This window comes from Hyperoodon ampullatus (genome assembly GCF_949752795.1).
Source record: "Hyperoodon ampullatus genome assembly, chromosome: X".
NCBI classification, from domain to species: Eukaryota; Metazoa; Chordata; class Mammalia; order Artiodactyla; family Ziphiidae; genus Hyperoodon; species Hyperoodon ampullatus.
In genome coordinates this window covers 29,020,143-29,042,950 of record NC_136913.1, presented here as the reverse complement: position 1 = coordinate 29,042,950, position 22,808 = coordinate 29,020,143, and the positions used below count along the sequence as shown (strand labels likewise).

The 22,808-nt window shown below is 39.3% G+C and overlaps 1 protein-coding gene across 7 annotated transcripts in view; it reads left to right on the top strand.

The window, feature by feature from the left end:
* The window catches only part of DMD (dystrophin), a gene marked incomplete at both ends in the record, with an annotated part of 2,093,893 nt that overhangs the window by 2,023,011 nt on the left and 48,074 nt on the right, over window positions 1-22,808 (top strand). For 4 of the 7 annotated variants that reach the window (XM_079728248.1, XM_079728247.1, XM_079728251.1 and 1 more), the window contains 7 exons: window positions 130-296; window positions 3,011-3,122; window positions 4,517-4,653; window positions 5,360-5,398; window positions 9,689-9,754; window positions 10,846-10,911; window positions 13,642-13,800. In XM_079728248.1, coding sequence (XP_079584374.1) covers window positions 130-296; window positions 3,011-3,122; window positions 4,517-4,653; window positions 5,360-5,398; window positions 9,689-9,754; window positions 10,846-10,911; window positions 13,642-13,800 — 746 coding nt within the window. The remainder of the gene's footprint in view (window positions 1-129; window positions 297-3,010; window positions 3,123-4,516; window positions 4,654-5,359; window positions 5,399-9,688; window positions 9,755-10,845; window positions 10,912-13,641; window positions 13,801-22,808) is intronic. The other 3 variants (XM_079728249.1, XM_079728252.1, XM_079728250.1) reach the window with 2 other exon arrangements.

Here is a 22,808-nt window from a genome sequence, read left to right as displayed (position 1 = left end):
GGCTTGTGTAGATGCTGGGGGGACATTTGCAGAAACAGCCTGGGAAGAGTGGGCCTCACTGAGCTGACATTTGCCTCCTTTACTTTCTTACCTTCTCTCCTTGCATTCTTCGGCCTCCTGTCTTTGCAGGCAAATAATAAGCCTGAGATTGAAGCGGCCCTCTTCCTAGACTGGATGAGACTGGAACCCCAGTCCATGGTATGGCTGCCCGTCCTGCATAGAGTGGCTGCTGCGGAGACTGCCAAGCATCAGGCCAAGTGTAACATCTGCAAGGAGTGTCCAATCATCGGCTTCAGGTATGAGGAACGCCCCCAAATGTCATTTTATTTGATCGTGTCTCACCTTTTTATGACTTGATCTTTTATCTCCTCTACCAGTTGCTGTTAGTTTGGTCCTCTGCACAGTGGGAGAGGAGGTGATCAGGCTGGAGCATTGATCACTCCTGTCACTCCCCGGATCACTGGGTTGTTTTAGTGCATCTACCTCACTAGGCAGGCGTCTTTCTCAGCCTTCGCTCTGCAGCTCTGCAGAGCCATGTTCTTGGTCGATGGGGACTGACTGCCTGTCTCCACCAAGATATTTGTCCATCAAGTATATACAGATTAACTGTACCTCCTCTTTCCTCAAACCAAAACATTTTGGTCATCTCTTTCTTTTTTTCCATGGTCTTTTCTGTTTATAGAAACTCTCCAAGAATCAGTTATAAAACTAAGGGATGATTCTATTTTGGGAGACCTGTCACGGTAGCTCAGTCTCTTAATCACTTTGCACCACTGTTCTTGCCCTAAGGTAACAAGAATTGTTTCGAGCACCCTAGAACATACTTCTTTATCTGTGAATCTGATTGCGCTCTTTTCATAGTATCCTAATGAACTTCTGAGGGAATATAAAGTGTGCAAGTAAATGAAAGATTCACAAAGCAGCTAAAAAAAGAAAACGTTCCTTATAAATTGAAAACTGAAAGTGGTAGGAAACATCGCAGGTTATTATTCTGATATTCTAGAAATGTCCCAGAAAACGATTGGCTCTTAAATCTTCAGTCTTGTTGACCTGTTTGGGGAGACAGGATATTTTTAAATGAATTAATATTATTGAACAATAATCCCAAATCCAGATTCTGAAATGCTGATGTATTTAAACATCTGGATCAACATCAGGGTTTCCATAGCAACGAATAAGCTGTCAGGTTGTAAACGAGCTATATCATCTATGCCTGTTCAGAATCCACTGATCAGCTAAGTAGACGCTCATTTCTGGTTATGCTTAGACTTGTTTCGTTACTTTGTTTCCTAATAACTGCTTTGTACCATTTGTGTGCTTTTCATTCACTGTGCTCCTTTACCGTGGGTGTTTGTCCTACCATACTTCATGCTGTTTACAAAGAGGTTTTACAGAAACCTTCAGAGGTTTCTAAAGCCTAGATAGACAACATTGAGTAGGCAGTGCTTGCACAGGACACCTTTTTTCCTTCCTGGTTTTGGCAGGTAAGAGTGATGCTGGGGGGTGGGGGGCAGGGCTCCATTGCATTTCTTACCTTTCTTTTCTTAGCTTCCTTCGCTGGTAAGATTTGTATACTGGGCGAAGTTTTATAAAATGAAAAAGGAGAATGCTTTGGAGGATCAAAGAGAGCATTTTCACATTCAATTCTTTTGCCCTTATGAAAGTAGATTATTTTAGGAATGAGCACTTCTCTTTCCTCCTTTTCCCCACTCTCAGAAGTTGGTTGGGATCTAAAAACAGTAGCTTTTTTTCCCACATTCCCATATGTGACATAAGGAATATGTTTATTTTAATTGGCTAAGATTCTTATCTGAGAAAGCACAAGGCAGGGACGGTATGAAACGAAGAATACAGCATTCCGAGAAGGGGGGGGAAATGTACCATGTAGTACTTACATCTCACCCAAAATATGTCTTTTCTTGGGGCTTCCTTTATCATGTGGAGGTAACGTGATGAGGGGTTTCTGAAGAGAGACAGATAAAAGAGATTATCCAAGTAACAATCTGAAGATGAGTCATCTCAGTCAATCAGAAAATGTAATTAAAGCAAGATTTGGTTTAATTGAGAGTTCTTGTTTAATTTTCTTTTGTCTTATGAAACGCTTTATCTTGATAATTTTTTTTTTTGAAAATAATTCCCTCAGAAAACTTCTGTGCCTTTTTGATGGGTACGGGAGCCCACAATGCATCAATCTGTCCTTTCTGGAAGTTCTTTCAAATTCTAGTATCTGGTCTTCAAAAGCCTGGAAGTTTGCCACTATCTTCCTACTTAATCTGAAAGAGTTCCTAGTGGAGTTTAAATAAGAGCTGAGTTTTTCTCCCCTCTCTCCAAATGTTTATAGGAGAATATTTCTGCCAAAATATTTTACTGTTTTTTTTTTTTTTTTTTTTTTTTTTTGCGGTACGCGGGCCTCTCACCGTTGTGGCCTCTCCCGTTGCGGAGCACAGGCTCCGGACGCGCAGGCTCAGCGGCCATGGCTCACGGGCCCAGCCGATCCACGGCATGTGGGATCCTCCCGGACCAGGGCATGAACCCATGTCTCCTGCATCGGCAGGCAGACTCTCAACCACTGCGCCACCAGGGAAGCCCTGCCAAAATATTTTGATACTGTAGGAGAAGCACCAGAGAAATCTGGAAGTAGGAAGTTAATCACTTACCTTATGGGATTAATGAACCCTGCCTTCTGTTTCCAGAATTAAGACAGTGTGGAAGGAGGTTTATTATTTTTTTTTTTTTGCTGTATGCGGGCCTCTCACTGTTGTGGCCTCTCCCGTTGCGGAGCACAGGCTCCGGATGCGCAGGCTCAGCAGCCATGGCTCACGGGCCCAGCCGCTCCGCGGCATATGGGATCCTCCCGGACCGGGGCACGAACCGGTATCCCCTGCATCGGCAGGCGGACTCTCAACCACTGCGCCACCAGGGAGGCCCTGGAAGGAGGTTTATTAAAGGGCGTTCTTTGGGAATTTGATTTGAAGAAATAACATATATGTTTGTTTTTGTTCTTTACCAGGTACAGGAGTCTAAAGCACTTTAATTATGACATCTGCCAAAGTTGCTTTTTTTCTGGTCGCGTTGCAAAAGGCCACAAAATGCACTATCCCATGGTGGAATATTGCACTCCGGTAAGTTAGATTCCTCCCTGACGTGACTTAGTTCACCTGGAAGAAGTTTCAGTTTTGTACAGTCTTACAGATCATGTATCACACTGTGATTTGTAAGTTCCCCAGATGTTGCCCAGCTAAAGTGGCTCCAAATTGTAGACTCCGGGATTTACTTTATCCCTAGTGGGATGCCTGGCACATGTGGACTGTCGTAGACACTCAACACATATTGTTGGGTGAATCAATAGGTTTTTCTTCTGTTTTCGTGGATTGTAGGGAAGACATTTTCACGTTTAGTCTGCACATCCCTAGGGGCTGTGTGCAGAGGTGTTACGGCCATGGAGCACATTGGGTATGGGGTGGGGTAATATAGGTTCCTTAAAATTCGCAATCCACCACTTAAATTAATCTTGCTCACACTTAACAACTAATTGCTAGGCATTTACCTTTTAAACTACTCTGTGTGAGATAGGTATTATTTTTATCCCCTTTTTATAGTTGAGGACTCTTGAGATCCTAAGGTTAAAAAAGCTTGCCCAAGGTTCTATAATTAAGAGCTGGAGTCTTCTCCTAAGATGTTGTTTTGGGAAAATGCTCAGTGGCCAATAGGACTTTGAAAAATCACTGGTGAAATGGAAAGGGCCTGGACTTGGTGGACACAGACCTGGGTGTAAATCTTTTGTTCCTTAAACACTAGCTGCTTGCTATCCAAAGTGTGATCTGTGGGCCAGCAGCATTGGCATCACCTGGAAGCTTATTAGGAATGCAGAACCTCAGGGCCCACCTTGGACTTTCTAAATCAAAGCCTGCATTTTAGCAAGGTCTGCTGGTGGTATCCAACACATCAAAGTTTGAGAAGCTCTGCTTTAGAGCTTTTCTCTCTTCCATCTTCAGAGTGATTCTCCCAGTTATTTCATTGTCTTCCTCATTTTGATTCCTTTTGCAAAGGTACTCATTGATGGAGAATGTACCATGCTGTGAATAGAATGGTATTTAGTGGGTGAAATACTATAGCAATGTGGACAAAATCGTTTTAAAACTACTGTAAAGTGTGGCAAAACGGAAGGTCAACTTTCTGGCCTCCAGACTTCTATAAATTACCATTTGTTGGGTAGCCCAGTAGTTGGTATACTTCATTTATTCATCATCACAACTTGTTGAGGTGTTATTGCCCCGATTGTATAGGTGATTGGAGCCTTGGATAGGTAAATAACTCAGCCACGTTAACCCCACTAGTAAATGGCAGGTCTGGTTTCAAAACCACGTTTTCATGTGATTCCAAAGCCTTTGCTCTCAACTCCTCCTGCTCTTAATTCTAATAAAACAAGTGCTCCGAGGCAGAGTGCTGGAATTGTGCTTTCTCTTGAGATTATACCCCCTCCCCAAGTCTGATGTCAGCACGATTTCCCTTTCAGACTACATCGGGAGAAGATGTTCGAGACTTTGCCAAGGTACTGAAAAACAAATTTCGAACCAAAAGGTATTTTGCGAAGCATCCCCGAATGGGCTACCTGCCAGTGCAGACGGTCTTAGAGGGGGACAACATGGAAACGTGAGTAGTGGCCAAAGCAAACCAGCCTCTCAGTTGACGTATCTTTGAGCTCCTCTCAGCTGAATACCTTCCTTCACTCCCAAATGCAAACAGTCTCTCCTATTTCTTTCTTTAGATTTACTGTATCTCAAAAAGAGAAAAGCAAGCTGATGTTCAGTCGCCATTTTCCATGTCAATTGTCCCATGACAGTGACCTTTTCCAAAAGTTAAACTGTATCTCACAGGGAGTAAACCACCACTGTTCCGGCTCCTAATTACCTCACAAGGCTTGCAAGAAATATGGGACTGTTTACAAATGAGTGAATCCAAGATTTCATTTTGATTTTCCTCCCTTACAAATCAGTAGGCGTGTGTCTTTTTGTATCTGATTGTGTGGTCGTATCTAGTCACTTTTTTCTACTTGAAAAAAAATATAGTCACAGGAAATTTCTTCACAGTAAGTAGTTATGATTCTCTAGACCAAAATGATGATGTCTTCACCTCTTTTGAACCTTCTCTTCTTTTTTCCATAACTCTGATGGCAATCGCACAACTGGTTTTCTTTTAATTCACTTTTCACCTTTGTCTGGCCGTTGCTTTCCATGGTTCATACTTAATTGGACTTCATTTATTTTGACCTTTCAGTAATTTTTGTGTGTGTGTGTGTGTGTGTGTGTGGCTGAGTTTGCCTGTGTCTCTCTTCACCACCTCATTTTTTGTTTTGCAGTCCTGTTACTCTGATCAACTTCTGGCCGGTAGATTCTGCGTGAGTACTTCCACTGAAGGGTGCTGCTACCACCAACACATTCGCTTGCTTGATTTTTTAAAATTTTTCTTCTGTTTGTTTTGTTGAAAGACGTTTTAATTTCCCTTCCTTCATTTCAAAAATTTTTCCCTTGATAAGACTTTGAGGGTGCCATCCACCACAGATCAGGAGAATCAGTGAGGTTTTCAGGTCCCCACTTGGTCAAATGTAAACCAGCAGAAATCCTGGCCTGGGGTGCAAATTAACATCAAAGAAATTGTTGGGTTGTTAGTTATATTCCTGGGAGACACGTTTATATATTCTTTCATTATAAGCAGGGAAGAGCCTTCTGATTAACATAATAACATTCTTTAGCCATATTTCTAGAGATTCAATGCTTTAGGACCTTCAAAAGGATGATGGTTTACTCTTTAGGGCCTGTTATAAGTGGACTATTTAAAATCAAAATTTGTTTCATGGTATGATGTTGAGTATGGTTGAATAATTTCAATTAGACATGTGGACTTTTTATCAGGTAATGCCATGCTATTTGACCAGTGTTTATATACATGAGTTTCTCAATTTTGACCTAAACTCACTTTGCTCTCTTCTCCAAGCTAAATACCCAGCTCATAAACACACGTTTACACCGGAAGGAAAGTGTACTGTAGTCTTTGTTATTATTATTGGTGTGTATTATTAATACTACTAATACTAGATATTAACAGATAATTGACTTATCTCAGAGTTTATAATGTCATCAGAAAACTCCTTTTAGAGTCCGTGATTTAAATATCAGCAAACAAAGTGTGCATTGTTTTAAAGTTATATTGCGTGGGGTTTTTAGAACAAAATTTTGGTATTTCAAAGTGTACTTTATTAAAATATTTATTTAAAGTCAGACAGCTCTATTATATATAAGAGGGTAATGACCAATTTGGAAGACGTGCTTATATAAGAATTCAGTTCATTTTTATTGGGTCTTTTTTATTCTACCATGTAATTTAATTTAAAGTAGGTCTTTTTTTAAAAAAATCCTGTAGTGATAAATGCAAACTATTAATTGAAATTTATTTTAAGTCTTTTATGGCCTAAAGGAAGTATAAGACTTTCCTTTCTTTTGTAAAGCTGCGTTATTGTGCCCTTTAATTTTGAGATATGGTAGCTATACCCGATTTCTTTAATCATCATGCTTAAACAACTTGGGGAGTTATTTAGATTCAGTTATGTTCCTTGCTGTTAGTACTTATTTTCCCATCCCAGGTAGTCTATTTGTTTATAGAAGGTAAAGCCTTTCATAAATTAAAAAAAATTTTAATTGATATACTGAAATTCTAAGCTTGATTGGATCCTGATAAGCAAGTAGAACTTATTCCAACACAAAGTAAATCTAACCAGCTGACAAATCCAAAAGAAAAATATGCTAAAGGTTAATGTTTTAAAACACATAGAGGTAGCACAACATAATAAAGAATAACTAACTAGAGGAAGAAGTTTACTGTACACATAAGCTAATGAGAAAAATTCATGACAGTTTAATATAACTTATTTTAAGTTGTCTTTCTTAAATTTTGAAGAACTTTAAAATTAATAACATTGTTTTAAAAAATATCTTCTCTAACAACTGAAACCTAGCCCCACTTAGCCTTTTTATAAAACAGTATGCTAGATTATTCAGAAATAGTGGGAAATTCTAACTTTGAGGAAGAAAACAACCCCAGCAGGCTAAAGTCCCTGTAATACCAATAATTTTATTAAAGTCTTTACTCATGGGATGGTAAATAATTTATGAAATGAATTGTAAAGCTATTCTATTCACGCAGAAGAGCCAGGTCCTAAGGTGTTTTATTTTGCAAGAACTCTATCCAAAGTTAACAAATCCTATGACGATGACAGCATTTAATCCATTCAGTATGGATCACAGAATTTGAAAGTTTACTGAGATACAGATCTTTTGTTTTTCCTTAGAAAAAACCCCTCATTTGCCTGCATTTGTCATTTTATTTGAAAGTAAACCTAGCATAAACCTTTTCTATTGTTTGTCCACAAATGAGACAGTCAAACAGTGTTCTTTGAGCTATTCTGCTTTGAAAACGTATTAATGGAGTTGTCACAAAAGAGAAAATGGTGGTGGGTGGGATGGAATTGGCCATTAGCAGTAATAGGAATAGTAGGAATAATCCTTTTGGGGGTATATCATTTTGTATTTAGGAAGTGAGAAGGGAGAACAGTATTCTTACCTTCTCTTGGAAAAGCATTTTAGAAGACTTTGCATTTAGTTTTGTTTCTGGACTACGTAATTTTGTACTTTTACTAATTCTTGATTTTTAAATGATTCTTTTCTGACCAGTATTCCCTTTTGGCCCATTTTCTGGTTTAATAAGTACCTCCGTTAGTGTATATCTATATTTTTTAGATTGCTTGGTTATTACGAGTTCTTGAGCTTATGCATGCTGTCTTAGGTGCTATGTACATTAATAAGAAAAATAACACGGAAGTATCCTCAAGGCTAAGAATTAAAGCTCTGCATAAGATTTCCTGTTTAAGATTTTATTAAAGTATTTTGCATTTACATGCCTAGCTTTCTCGGTGTAGTTATGCTCCAGGGTCTCATGTTTTCTTTCTTCTCTACACTACCAAGGTAGCAACTGTTACAAGGGGAAACACTAATATATTTTCCTGGATGGTGGGCTTTTAGCTTATAAGAAGTATGTAATCGAAAGACTGGTCTGTTCCAGAAGATAGGGCTTATAAACTAAGTAATCCAGGTACTCAGTTATCTTGACCTGCAGTGAATATTTCAAAACAAACCTTAGAATTTTTCTAATAATGGGCTGTTCCAGGGTTCTAAGAAATTAGCAGATTATCTCCAAAACTAGAATGAAGATTAACCTGGAAATCTTTGGATCTGCCTAGTAAATTGGGTAGTCATCCTTTTGTTTCCTCATGACAGTTTAAGCATCTTCGTAATTCATTCCAAAGTTGATTATGGTGACACTTGACCTAGATAACTTTGGTTTCATAAATAAGACATTTTATCTCTCAGGCAAGACTTCAGTTCCCTGGTTATTTGCTGTAGTGTGCTGTAATCATCTTATGATTGTGTGTCTTCTTTAAGAAATATAGATCTCTAGCACATTTCCTATGTAAGCCTAGGTAACTACACGTTTTTCTTTCTTTCTTCTTTTTTTTTAATGTAAGAAAAAACAGACATATTCTTCTTAGTGTCCTGACCAAGTCCTTGAATGCTGCTTAGACATTGGACTAAACTAATCCTTACTGAATAGGTTTCTGTTGACGTTTGGATTCATGCCTTTACCTAAGGGCTTTCTGTGTCAGGAGAGAAATGGAAGCGACCTTTTGTCCTATTCCAGTTAAAACAAAAAAGCCCAAGCCCAAACTGGTTTTCAGAACAGATGGATTTTTTCCTAAGGTTAATCTAAAAGATACTATAAAAACTTCGAGGATAATTAATAGATCAGATATGAAAAGGTGAAAACATGTCAACCCTACCAAAATTCTCATCTGTGAAGCCAAAAAAATGTAGGTTTTTATACCCCCAAAGTAAATAGACTATACCTGCTAATCCTCCTCTCTTGTTTTCCCCTCTGTGTATTAGCACACAGTATCCCTAATAAGAAATATTTCAGATATTGACATCCTATTGAAGTTAGTCATTCTTTTTAAAACATCACATTATAATTTAGGGCCATTCAGTTTTGCTTTATGAAGTAGTAATGTAGTCCTGCTGCTAAATTGGTAGATATATTCCTTCCTTACAAAATTGCACAAACCAAGACATCTTGATACGTGGAATCTTAAGTAGTCATGGACTGGTGTGGCCTCTTCAGAACTGATATCATTAACTGCAAATTTATTAGGCAAATGTACAGCTTCCATTCAATAAGAAGGCAGCTAATAAATGGCACAGGTGTAAACTGTTTAAAATTTTAAACCACATACTGCTAACACAGTTTCCGAACTCTAGGATATGAGACATTACAAGACAGGAGGACAAAATGTCACGTAGAGATTGTCCCCCCGACCTTTTCTATAATTGAAACTTTCCAGAGAGGTTTTTGATCTCTCTTTATGGCTTCTGAGAAAAGCAGAAGTATGAGAAATCATCTCTCAAACCTGGATTCTAAATACTTGATGATATCTAAGATACAGGAACAGCTAATTGTGTACATTATCCTTAGTATTAGGATAAAAGCATTCTAGGCCATGTATATAACATAACTGTGTGGTGGGGGTTTTTTCTCCATTAATGGATGGTATCTGTGACTAATAACATTTTCTGCCTTATAGGCCTGCCTCGTCCCCTCAGCTTTCACATGATGATACTCATTCACGCATTGAACATTATGCTAGCAGGTATGAGACTAGTTGAATGCCAGGCAAATATTGATTGAAATAACTAACCAAGGAAAGCTAACCTATATTAATTTTAAACAAATCTTTTCTTTTTCCCCAATCTTGTCTGATTTCTACTAATCAGCTTGCCCTCTAACGTGCATGCCGTTCCACTGCATGTTGTTTTTGGACACCAATAAGAGCATCAGCCCAGAGCAGTCTCCCCTAACCCAGGCCTTTAAACATTCCTGATAGCTTTGTTATGTTTTATATACTGAGCACGTTTAATCAATTGCCTTAGAAATCATTTAACCTTCTTAGAAAACTGCTAGACCAGACATAAGTATATGAAGAAATTATACTGTGTTATATGGAGACTATGAAAGCACTGGCTTTCCAGTTCTGTGTGTATTTTACATACTATGCTGTAAAGAAGAGAGTCACTCATTTTCCTCATCCCTGGACCTTTCTGTCCCACTTCCTTTGTGTTTGAGGTAACTTGTATATCTAAAAACTAAATTGCTGATTGTAAGATATGCTTGTTAAATAAATCCGTAAGAGTTTGGTTCACTTTTAAGTTGTAAAAAGACTTTATTATTGTTTGAGGTGAAGGAGGTTTTTGAAGGTAAAAAGTGGCAGAATGTATAGAGAACTTACTGTGAATCTATCTTTTACCAATAGTCTAACTGCTAAACATGTTTATCAACCATAGGAAGTATTAACTAGCTATATATAATTCTGTCTTCAGTGGAAATCTTTAATTGTCTTAAAAAACACATGGGATAGCGTAAGGTACGGAGTGTATTTGTTGTCAGGGAAGCTTTTCTCGTGAAAACAAAGGCCTCTTCTCAGTGAAAGGAAGATCAATCCGTGAAGAAAAAAAATACAACTTCTCTTGTAATTTGCAGCGTAAATGTAAAGCTACTTACCTAGCTGTGGTCCACCACTCACTGCCTCAGACGGTTAGGCCAACACACACATCCTTTAATATGAAGGATTCCTTTCTCCTCTTGACATGATTTATCCTTTAGTTTTCAGGAATGTTCGATTAGGTCTTGAATAGATTCTAAGAAGTCACATAAGTTTTAATGAGCTTTTACGTTTTTTATCAGGCTAGCAGAAATGGAAAACAGCAATGGATCTTATCTAAATGATAGCATCTCTCCTAATGAGAGCATGTAAGTATCCTGTCTCTTTTTACAAAATGTTCCTGACCATGAAATTGCTTTGAGGGATTTAGAGGTAGGGTAGCGCAGAGGATAGGAATTAGCGTTTAATATTCATTTGATCTTTCAAGGAGACTTGCATTTACTTTTTTTTCTTTAACTCTTGACAACCCGACACAGAATGAGCTCATCCAAACTGTGGCATTTATTGGTATTCCAGATGTTCCAAAATGTTCCAAAACATTTTGCCTTATTCTTATTTAATGCCATACTACCACAAATTGCAGGGTCCCAAATACTTAAACTATATTAAATGTTTAATCTTTCACCAAACCTGCAGGATATTTAAAGGGATTAGATATTAATTTTTAAATTGATGGCTAAGTAGTGTTTTCTCCACTCGTGGGGAGCAGAACTATAATCTTGGTGTAGTTGCATTGGCATTCCCATATGGTAGGCTAGATGAGCATTTTCCTTTAGAGATCCTAGCTAGTAGATTTTTGTGATTTAACGCCTTCAAGAGCTAAGTAAAGTGAGACTATCTTGTGAAGGGTTTCAGAAGAAGAAGTACAAATTGAGGTCATGGTTTTGTAGTGGGATGATAAGCTAGGCCTGTCAAATTTAAGGAAGGCGAGAGAGTGGTACTCAAAGTGGCGGAGAGCACAGCTATGGCAGGGAAACAGAGGCTTCCTTACAGAGTAGGGGAAGTATTCACAATAAGGAATCTTGCCATGAACCAAGAGGCTGAGGTGGAGGGAACAGACTGAGAAGCAAATATGGAGGACAAAATAAGGATCTGCTAACTGAATAGATAATTTAGGGAGATTAAATCTAGTCAAGGTACAATAATGTTTTTACTTTGATAAGTTATGGATGTCTCACCACTTTGTCATAGAGAATCTAGGCAAAGGGAAAATGGTAAATTTATCCTGTGTAGTTGGTGTGGCAACCCAAGGTCACACTCAGATGAGAAACAGGCTTTATGAGAATTAGACTGAAGGAAACAGTATCCACGTGGCATTTATACATAACTGGTTATTGAAGACATGAGAATAAGTCATCTCATCTGGTACATAAAGGTGATCAAGGTGATAATAAAGAATAAAGTCAACACTCAGCCATTCATATATGACTTAAGTTACTTAAAACAAAACAGCCTTTTCCCCCAAACATAACTATGGTGCATTCTCTTTCTTAGCTGTGGGGAAAAGTATTAATAGTATTAACATATAAACTACTTTGACAGAAAAATATGTAACCAAAGAATCAACGAAATGTAAACAACCTGAATGATTTGCTTCTTTGGGTCACTGATTTGAATATGAGAAGCTCTAGCACATTCACAGTAATTCAAGTTGTACCTGTATAATAATGGCTGCCGTTCAGTGACTGCCTCAGAAAACAGTAAGAGAAGTTGAATTATAACTATATGTTGTAATTAAACACGGGAGGTCCTAGCAATCAAACTGCAGAATTTGGGAAGAGAGCTAACAAATTAGGTGGTCAAAACTGCTTTTGTTTTATTTTTAAATGAAATTTAGCTTTAGCTTATTCTGAGGGCATAAAATCCATTTTGACTCAATGTTGGATGGTAATATCATGATATCTTCGGGGCAGATCTGGGGAAGTGGTTTGGTAGATTGGTTGACTTCACTTAAATGTTTGTTTTTAACACCCAATAATTATTTTAATTTTAACTTACCAACCAGTTATCTGACTTGATGGACCAAGATCATTTAAATGAGGAGGATTTTTTTCCCTAAGTATCTGAAATTTTTTCAACTCAGAAGACATAGAGATGAGAAAAGGAAATTAAAGGGGTGTGGAGAGGGAAAAATTAACATATCATCTTACTGATACATAGCCGGAAGCAAAGGGCTTTAGCCTATCACTAAGAACAGAATGAAGTTCTTATAACTCGGAGGTACACAGGCTTTTCAGGAGCTGGGGGCGATGCATTTAGAAAATCATTTCTTCTGTGTATGAGAGAGTTCCTAGAAATGAGGGAAGATTGCGGCTTCCTCCCAACATATAAGCCTTTGGCCTCTTTGTCCCCCAAGGTTAGTCTTTAAAAGCTGCTCTGAGGAGTGAGTTGTTCATTCCTCTTGTATTAGTCACCTTAATGGCTTTTTTTTTCCCTGCCAGTTTTTGTTTTTCTATCTAAACAATAATTGAATGAAATAGTCATTTTTATCCGTAGTTTCATTATTGTTACCATCCTGCCTCTGTGGGGTTTATAAGTTGTGAAACTGGCTTACCAAAGCAACACTTTTCAGTTGCATGGCTTTCCACTTAAGAAAATATTTACTCTATTATTTTAACGGCTTCAGTTTTTTCCTGGTCAGTATCAACAACACAGTGGTGAGTGAACAGATTGTCTTGACAGGCTTGGTAGCAAAAACATTATACAGCCATTATTACGTCTCTTAATATTTACTAACGATTGATTAAACTGTCAACATAGAGTCCCAGTATTACTGTAATTCTACCATTCATTTACCCATGTAAATAGGCCAACCACATTCAATGGAAAATCTGAGCAAGAAACACTTGGAATTGTCACCAACAGGATGGTAGACCACAACTTCAAGAGAATCAAAATGTCTTTAAAAGCAGGAAAAAGGGTCTAATTAATTGTTAAGAGCAAATAACTGTTTCTCTTTTAAAATACACACCCAAGTCCCTGACCCCCAAGGCAAAATAAGGGGGGAAAAAACCAAAACCTTTGATTTTATTTTCCAGAGATGATGAACATTTGTTAATCCAGCATTACTGCCAAAGTTTGAACCAGGACTCCCCCCTGAGCCAGCCTCGTAGTCCTGCCCAGATCTTGATTTCCTTAGAGAGTGAGGAAAGAGGGGAGCTAGAGAGAATCCTAGCAGATCTTGAGGAAGAAAACAGGTGAGTTTTCTTTCTAGCTTTGTCATTGGTATGCAGAGTGCATACACTTGCACACATAGAAAAGTGCCAGGAATCTTCACTTAGAGTCATTTTATGTCTAATTGTTTTCTCCAATAATCTGTTTAGCTCCATTTACAGATTCTCTCTCTTTTTTTTTGTCATCCGAAAGAAGAAAATGAATGCAATAGCATAAGTAAGAACTCATATAGTAGGTGTTAAAGGAATTAATGCTGATGGTGGTATTTGATTTGTTGCATGTGTTTCAGAGGCTTTGATTTTATGTTTGAGAATAGAATTTAAGAACAAAGTAGGTCATTTAATTTTATGATGATACGATTTGTACATGTGTTTGGCCATATTATCTATCTCAAAGCATTTAAGAAAGTAGGCTCATCGGTCATATTTGGGAATGAATTAGTTCATCTTAGCTTCCATCGTCAAATACAGCAGTCGTTTATGCTCACTGTCCTAGCAGATTAGTGAGCCAATTCCAGTTGTCAGTCATCACCTGAAAAAGATGTCCATGGAAAAAGAGCAGAAATTATAAAAGAAAATTTCATAATGACTGCCCAGAGGACAAAGATCTGGCATATTGTGTGATGTTAGGATAATGCAAATCATTGGACTTTTACTTTTGTATTACATTTATTATATCACAGGTCCCTTGGTTAAGAAAGGCTTTTGCACATGATCACTTCTAACTCAGTGTGCCTTCCTTAGACAGATGCCACCAGGCGAGTCTTTAAAGAGCAAATGCTCAAATCTGTGGGACTTGAGTACTTTCGTCTCTTTGGTTTAGCCCAAGGCACAAGGACCTCTTAATCTAGGCAACACAGTATGTCTGAGAACCAGTGCCCTCAGGGAGTATGTCACCTCAAGATGAAAAGGCAAATTGCCATTCATCCATTGCTTTCTCCTGCCACTGGCCTCTTTCTAGCTCTCAGTACCTCTGACCTATGGCCAGAGCTCCTTATCTGGTTGGCTTCCCTTTGTCTCTTTCTCACGCCTCCAATAAATCCTCCATACTGACTGTAGTTGTGCATCTTTCCAGAACCAAGACCCATCATGGCATTGTTCCTTCACTGGACTTCTGCATCTTTGAAAAAACCTAGCTTCTCAGCTGGGCATTTTAAACCTTCCACAGTTTTCTCTTGACCTGCTTTTTACAACTTCATCTTCTTTTGTGCCTGTGTTCTGGCCATGCTGTTGTGGCTGCTGTTTCTGAATGCATCCTGCTCTCATCCACTTTCTGGGTCGAGCTCAAGCTTGTGTCTCAGCCTAGCTACTAACCCCCATCGCTCCACTGCCATATCTGGCAAAGGAGTCCTTCCCATCCTCCATGCCTTTGCTCAGAATGATTTTCCCCACAGAGCCCTGTTAGATCCCGGCATTTGGAAGTAATCTGTCATTTGTCTATATTCTCAGAATACTTTGGACCTTTCTCAGAGACCTGTGTTTCAGTTTGCCTTTTTATCAGTTATTTCCAATGCTTCCCTGTAATGGAGATAGCGAATGCCTTTGGAATAAGGCCTGTGTTTTAATTCTCTTAATGTCCCCTATGGTACCTAGCACAGTGTGACTATTTAACGGGTTCTCCAGAAATGTTTGGTAAAAGCCTGAGTTAAGAATACAGAGGGGATGCCACACACATACCATTCAGCAGGTAATACTGAACATTCTGTGGGTTTTGGCCTTATTTGTAAGACTGGCAATGAACATCGTGGTAGATAAAACCGTTCCCTCTACTTTATTGAGTATCATTGGTATTTGTTTATGTTAAGTCTTTAATTATTTTAGGGGTCAAAGTCAGATAGGAAGAAAAAGTTGGTATTGGCATTATAAATAGAATTTGATGTTACCCAGGAATAAAAATATTTTTGTACTATATGATTGTCCATTGTGTAACATATCTTTCCATTTCATTGGTCAAGAGTTCTGTCTTGTTTATTATTACTACACTTGCCCTCCATACCATGACAACCAGGCCAAAGAGTGCTGGTGAAGAGTACTGGAACTCTCATTGATATATCATTTCATCATTTTCAGAGCACTTTAATGCATTTGGGGTCATTTAATCTTCCTAAAAGCTCTGTGTAGAAGATGGATGAGAAAATGCAGGTTCAGAGAGGTTCAGATGGCTTGACCCAAATTTCACAATCAGCCAGTGGCAGAAGCAAATCCAAATCCAGATTTTCTGACTCAAAATAGCCCACTGTGCCTTGCCCCAGAGCCTAAAGAAGAGTCATCCTATGTAAATATCATTTATGTAGGACTGTGGCACATTCCATGGAATGTACCTTTACTTGAGGGAATATTTTTAGGACTACATATGAATAAACCTGCCCATCTACTTGTGGTACAGTGATAACCACTTTACCCTGAAAGATATCCAAGACCGTTCCCCAGGAATGACATGGTTTATTCTCTGAAAGAAAGAAAAAATAAATTGCACCAGGGCTGCTTAGAGCTCCAAAATGAAGAATCTGGTATTGGTGCAAGTCTTTCTGTAAGTTATCTTGACCCTCAAGTAAAGGTCAGGATGAGCCTCCTTCTTTCTCTCTCTACTTTGTCACATTTTCACTTCCTACCAAATCCCAAGAAATGTCTCTACAGAGCTCCCCTCCTGAAGGCAGCCTCTGGTTTTCTTTGCTCTATCCTTTCCTGTCTTCTTGCAGTACTTCTCAAAGAAATTCAGAGCCATAGCTTTGTCTTCATGATCCTTGAGTTCAGTGTTGCTTAAAGGAGCCTGTAATTCACCATTTCCTGTCCTTCCTCTGAGAGAACCCGGGAGGTCATTAGATGTCCCCTCTCTGTGCCCGCCAACCTAGCTGTATTTCTCTAGTCAAATTGGCTACATAATTTGACAAATACAAGCAGACATTTAGAGCAAATGGGAAAGGATATTTAAAACTGAGAGTATCTCATGTCCTTTGGACACATGTCTATGTGTATTTTGTGTTCCTTTATCCTGTGGCAAGGGCTTATCTCCAAATGACAGTTAGCAAGGGAAAGAAGCTTGAAAAGATCCCCATTCCTGACTAGATATGTTTATTGAATTCTGTTATTCATGACACTCCCCACCATCCCCTTGTAAAGCAGAAATTGGCTAATTAGGAAGTGTCTCAAGGATATCTTATCTCTGTCTTTAGAATTCCATTTCTCCCAGTTGTTGCCACATAGCATTCAATAAATATTTGTTGAATAAGTTAATGAATAAATGAATTGAAATGAAGCTGAATTTATTTTCATTTTTCATTGTAGCACTCATGCATGTACTTTTGGCTAAAATTCTTTTTAAGTCCTAATTTCATAGAGGAAAGCCTTTTGAAAGCTTTTCTTCTGCTTGCTTTTCAGAATACTTCCCTTTTTCAAACTGCTTTGATGAGCACCAAGCCTTACTTTGGCATAAATTTAGAATGTTCAGAATTCATTTTCCAAATCCTAAGCCCCGCGTGTCTCCCCCCACTGGCTTTCTCTGATTCTTGGCTTATGCCACAAAGATAAGGCGAAAGCTCTGAGCAAAAGCTAAGTCTGACTCTCAATTTTCTCAACAGTGGCTCTCATAAATTTGGGTGACTAGTGACTTATACGGTCTTTAGTGTTTCACTTCTGCATAATGTTTCTCCCTCATACCACAGATAATTCTGATTCACCTGTTCAGTCGAGACCTGTTGGATGTCGAGAATTTGCTCTATTGTGTGTCCTTAGCATTGCAAACTCAAAGTTTGCTTTTTTCCTGCGTACATGACAGCCTGCAATCTGCTGACTTAAATCTGTAGTGACAAATTTTGATGTATTTTTCTCTGCACTGTCTAAATGAACTCAGACTTGCTCTGAAATTCTAGGTATGACCCTAGCAATGAAAAGGTAGCCTTTATGAGAGACAAAACCTCATTGTCATTCTGCTGCGTGCGCATCAAATTGATTAGATTGTTCCCAAGTCTAAAAGGAGGGTAAATACTAAGCTGATTTACTGTGAAGTCTAAAGTTAATTAAAATTGTTAGTAGATGTTTTATGATGACAGAGGATTCTGAATTTTTAGTACCTACTCGGTACCTTTCATATGTCTTGTTGGGCAACCAGTCATGATGCAGCCTAAGTTTGAGTTTTCCCTTGATCCTTTTCATTCCTCCAGTGGCTAGGCAAGATTGTTAATGTTGTTTTCAAAGAAATTCTAGATCGGTTACTTATACCACTGAATTAAACTAGCTGGAGATCATGATCCTTTTGCTTTCCCTTGTCCATGATGTTACGACTGGGCCCGAGGCTCACAGTTTTCAATCTTCACAGTCTCAGGACGTCTTTATCCCACGTTCCTTCCTTAGGTCTTTGTGTGAGTCTCACGTGATGGTGAGGAAATGGCCAAGATGAAGGGAAGCCGAAGGGGGTCAGGAGTGGGCATTCTGAGCTAAGCAAGGAGCATAAACAAAGGTGTCAGGGAGGAACAGCACAGGATGCTTGGGAAACCACAGACAGTTGCGCGACTTCTGTAATAAGTCCAGAAATGGGAGGAGATGAAGCCGGACAGGTCGGCAAGGCCAGGTGGGGAGGGACAAGGACGCAGTGCGGTGCTGTGTTGGGGCCTCCTCATGTAGTACAGGGAGCCTCCCGGGGGTGAGCCAGGAGTGATGCTGTTAGACTTACACTTACATGCGTGACTTGGGCAGCTGGGCGGAGGTTGGGGGGACTTTGAAAAGCACAGGCCTGGAAAAAGGAAGTCAGATGGGGAGGGAGCATGGAAGCCCAGGAAAGAGATGATAAGGGCCTACAGGAGGGTAATAGAAATGGGGGGGATGGGCTGAATCTGAGGCCTATTTTAGGGGAGGGGAGGGGTGGGGCTGTTTGGCTGGCTGGTTGGGTGGATCCGGGGAGGGAAGGAATGAACCCCAGTTCTGGCGGGTGCAGGGCGAGACCACGGTTGTTGGCAGCTGGGACTGACAACTCAGGAGGAGCAGCAGCAGGGTCATCCTTCAATTCAGCAGGATTTACAGAGGGCGTTCCTCAAGGTCAGGTAGCTGGAAGATGGTGAACGGGGTGCAGGAGACGTTGAGTTTGAGGTTCTGGTGACATACCCACGGACAAATGTCTGACGGTGGGAAATGGAACTTTGAAGCTCGAAGGAGGGGATAACAGATAACAGAGATAACAGATCTGGGAGTCCCAGCTCATAACTGGTAGTCGAAACTGAGAGTCAGTTTATCTACCCAGGGAGCACGTGGCAGAAGGAGAACAATGGGCTTGGTGAAACTCTAGAAGATGTAAACATTAAAATGTTTCTATAATTCCCTTTATTGTTTAATAGGTAATCCGTGCACATTATATGAAATCCAAAGGGTTTAAAAGGCATATAAAGATAGTGAGTCTTTCTCCAACCTCGTCCCCTGGCTGTAGTGCTCCCAGCGCTGGGGGCTGCCCCCTTTACTGCTTTCTCGTGTAATCTTTCAGATATTCTCTACATACGCAAATATTTGCAAATATTTTTGTGGTTGTTGGAATTATTTCACACAGTACCATGTAGTGTTCACTCTGGTCTTTTCGTTCTACTTAAAGATCCCTAATTACACACGCTGGAGGAATATGCCAGAAGAAGAGGGGAAGAGAGCTTGGGAATGATAGCATTTTCCCAGAGGAGGCAAGAGGGAGGGGGGCACAAGGGCTCAGGAGGAGGCATGGTTTTGAACGGGAGAAGGGCCACCTCTGAAGATCATGTTGTAGGTGACGAAGCCGGGGTAAGGAATGGGGGTGGGGAAGATAACAGTGAATGTTAACTGTCCAGTACACATCATTGGGAACTAGTAGAGACTGATTCTCATAGCTGGCCTACACATTTTTTTTAAGTTGAATTGGGGGGAAAAGAGTAGCATATGAGAAAGTCAATGAATCTGGGCCCTCATGCCACTTGGCAATACAAGCCCCCAAAACACAGGGCTACAGAGCCTTTTTAGAGAAAGGGAGCTACTTTTCTCATATAAATCAAACCGACAAGGTCTTTCATGGCCAGAGAAGCTGCCGTATGAATAGAAGCTGAAGGGCATACCCACTGCATTTAATAAGCTGTGCAGGAGTCAACCGCCCCCGCTCTACGCAGGCAGGGATGACAGTTACGTGGGGCGGGGTCACCATGATTCCGAGGCTCCGTTTCTAACTAAGCCACCCAATAACTACATTTCCTTCAGTGTATCCTGAGTTAATCGAAGCTTGTGGATGGATGACCCGAGTTCTCCCTCTTTTTAACTGTCGTGTTATACTAAATGTATTGATGTTGCCTTAAACCTTTTCAGGGAGCAGCATGAGGTTTTCTTTTTTAGAAGAAAATTTTATTTTTCACAGTAGAGACAGTTTGAATATTCATATTATAAATTCTCTGTAAACACACAAAATTTAACTTGGAATACAGGTAGCCATGTATATAATCTTTTTTTTAATTGAAGTATAGTTGATTTACAAAATTGTGTTTCAGATGTACAGCACAGTGATTTGGATATATATGTATGTGTTCATTTTTTTTCAATTCTTTTCCATTACTGAATACAGTTCCCTGTGCTATACAGTAACTCCTTGTTGTTTATTCTATATACGATAATGTGTATCTGTTAATCCCATACTCCTAATTTATCCCTCCCCACCTCCCCTTTGGTAACCGTAAGTTTGTTTTCTACGTGAGTCTGTTTCTGTTCTGTAAATAAGTTCATTTGTACTATTTCTTAAATTCCACATATAAGAAATATATAATATTTGTCTTTCTCTGTCTGACTTCGTTTAGTATGATAATCTCTACGTTCATCCATGCTGCTGCAAATGGCATTATTTCTTTCTTTTTTATGGCTGAGTAATATTCCATTGTGTGTGTGTGTGTGTGTGTATACACATGTGTGTGTATATATACACACACACACACCACATCTTATTTATCAATTCATCTGTTGATGGACAACATCATGAAGTTTTAAGTGCAAATAATCTATTCAAATGGGGAATATGTTTTTTAAAGACTAGAGTTATCACTCGATTTTAGGGTCCTCTGTCTTAGATGTCTTGGAAATCATAACAAAAACTTGTCTGGTGAGTTTAGATCTTGGCATAGGAAATTGGATAGTCATGAGGACTGCTTCATACCACAGAAAAACTGAAGTACCCCTCTGGTGATAACAGTATTCACAACTTATTGGTACAGCTGCCATCTTCCTAGAGCAAGCTGGATAAAAGCTGAAGTTCTTACAATCCAGTTTCCCTTTTTAGATCCTCCATGAAGACCCTCATCCTTCTTTTGGCTTTTGTTACCAGACCATCCTGCTACAGTAGAACTGACTGTAGTCTTAACTTTCTTTAGTTACTTTCCAGGCCTGAGGATATCATTCCATTCAATTCAACAGCTAGTTAGTGAATGCTTAATGTGTTTTTCAAACAGGACTACAAAAAGGAATAAGCCTTGGTTCTTACCCTCATGGGGCTCAAACTTTAATAAAAAGACAATAAAATATAAACAACTAATTATAACCCAGTGTTACAAGTGCTCTGAGGGCACAGAGGTGAATGACTAATTCTGTCAGAGAGATTGGGGAGACTTTCACAAAGGGAGGTGAACATAAAGGCTGAATAGGAGTTTTCCAGACTGAGAGAGGGCGTGAGGTTGAGCCTTGCAGACTATTGGGGCAGTGAGTTATGTGTGGCCAGAGCACAGGATGAAGAGAACAAGAGAGTAGTGGAATGGTAGGTGGAGACCACTGTTTAAAGGGCTTTACATGTCAGACAAAGGAGTTTGGATTGTATCCTATAAGCAGTTGAACAGTGAAGGCTTTGTGAGGAGGAGAAGATTTAGCAAAATAATTGTAAGCAGGAAGCTAAAGCCATGGAGATTGGTAGAAGGATAGTGCAACAGTTCATTGAAACGTGGCCAGGTTCTTAACTAAGGATCTCTTAGGCAAGTGAAGAAGGGATAGAGAAATGGGAAGTCGCTGGATGAATGAGGCCAGGGGAGATGGGAGAGGGAGGAATTGGGCGGTATGAAATTTTTTATCAGGGAACTGGGAAATGGTCATTAAAAAACAATATCAACAACAACATAGCACACACAAGAAAAGCTACTGATTGGCCAAGGTCAATGGATAGAGAAAAAGAACTATGTATTGTGCATACTGAGCTCTGTTTGCCCAAGGAGATTCAAGTGGAAATTTCCTATATTGATTTTATGTATTCACTTTCCAAAAAGGATTAAAAAAAAACATAGCAGTAAGATTCCTATAGTAGAAATAGTAAATCAATGAACATAGTGGGGATTAGCTTAGTTGATATAATTGAGCTTCAAATTTAGTTTGAGGTTCCCTACAGGCAGGGGGAATAAGAGGACACAATGATTTGTCTATCTCTCGATATTGGATGAAAGAAGCGTGAAACTTTCTAAGGAAACAGCGTGGTTTTCCTGGTTCTAAATAACAGTAACAGCAAAAACAAATAGCTGTCATTTGAGTGCTTGCTGTGGACCAAAACTGTTCTGAGTATATGTAAGATCCTGTTCAATCCCCACAACAACCCTATGAACGAGAGGCTGTTTCCCAAATAAAGACTCCATGACACAGAGTATGAAGGACACGTCACACGGCTAGTAAGGAATAGGGCCTGGATTCAAACTCAGGCATTCCTGGACTCTTAAACAGTGTTAATGCTTGGTGTGATTACTGGCTAGTCTCCTTATCAATACTTTTATAACAAAGACTGAAGGAAATTTTATGTGGCTGCTTCTAGTAGCCTTTGATAATTGTGGAAAGCTTGCCATTAAAGACCAAAGAAATGATGACAGTTCTCCATGGATAAAGGTCACTGTTGCCCAAAATGTGTTCTATAGCATACCTCTAAGATACTCTAAAAATACTGATTCTAAGGACAGATAAACTTTTGGAAGTGCTTGTACTGGAAAGTGTTGATTAATTTGCGTTTGCATTGAAGAGTCCAGAAGTAAAGAAACATGATTAGCTTTGTTTAACCCAATGTTGGTTACACATACTTGACC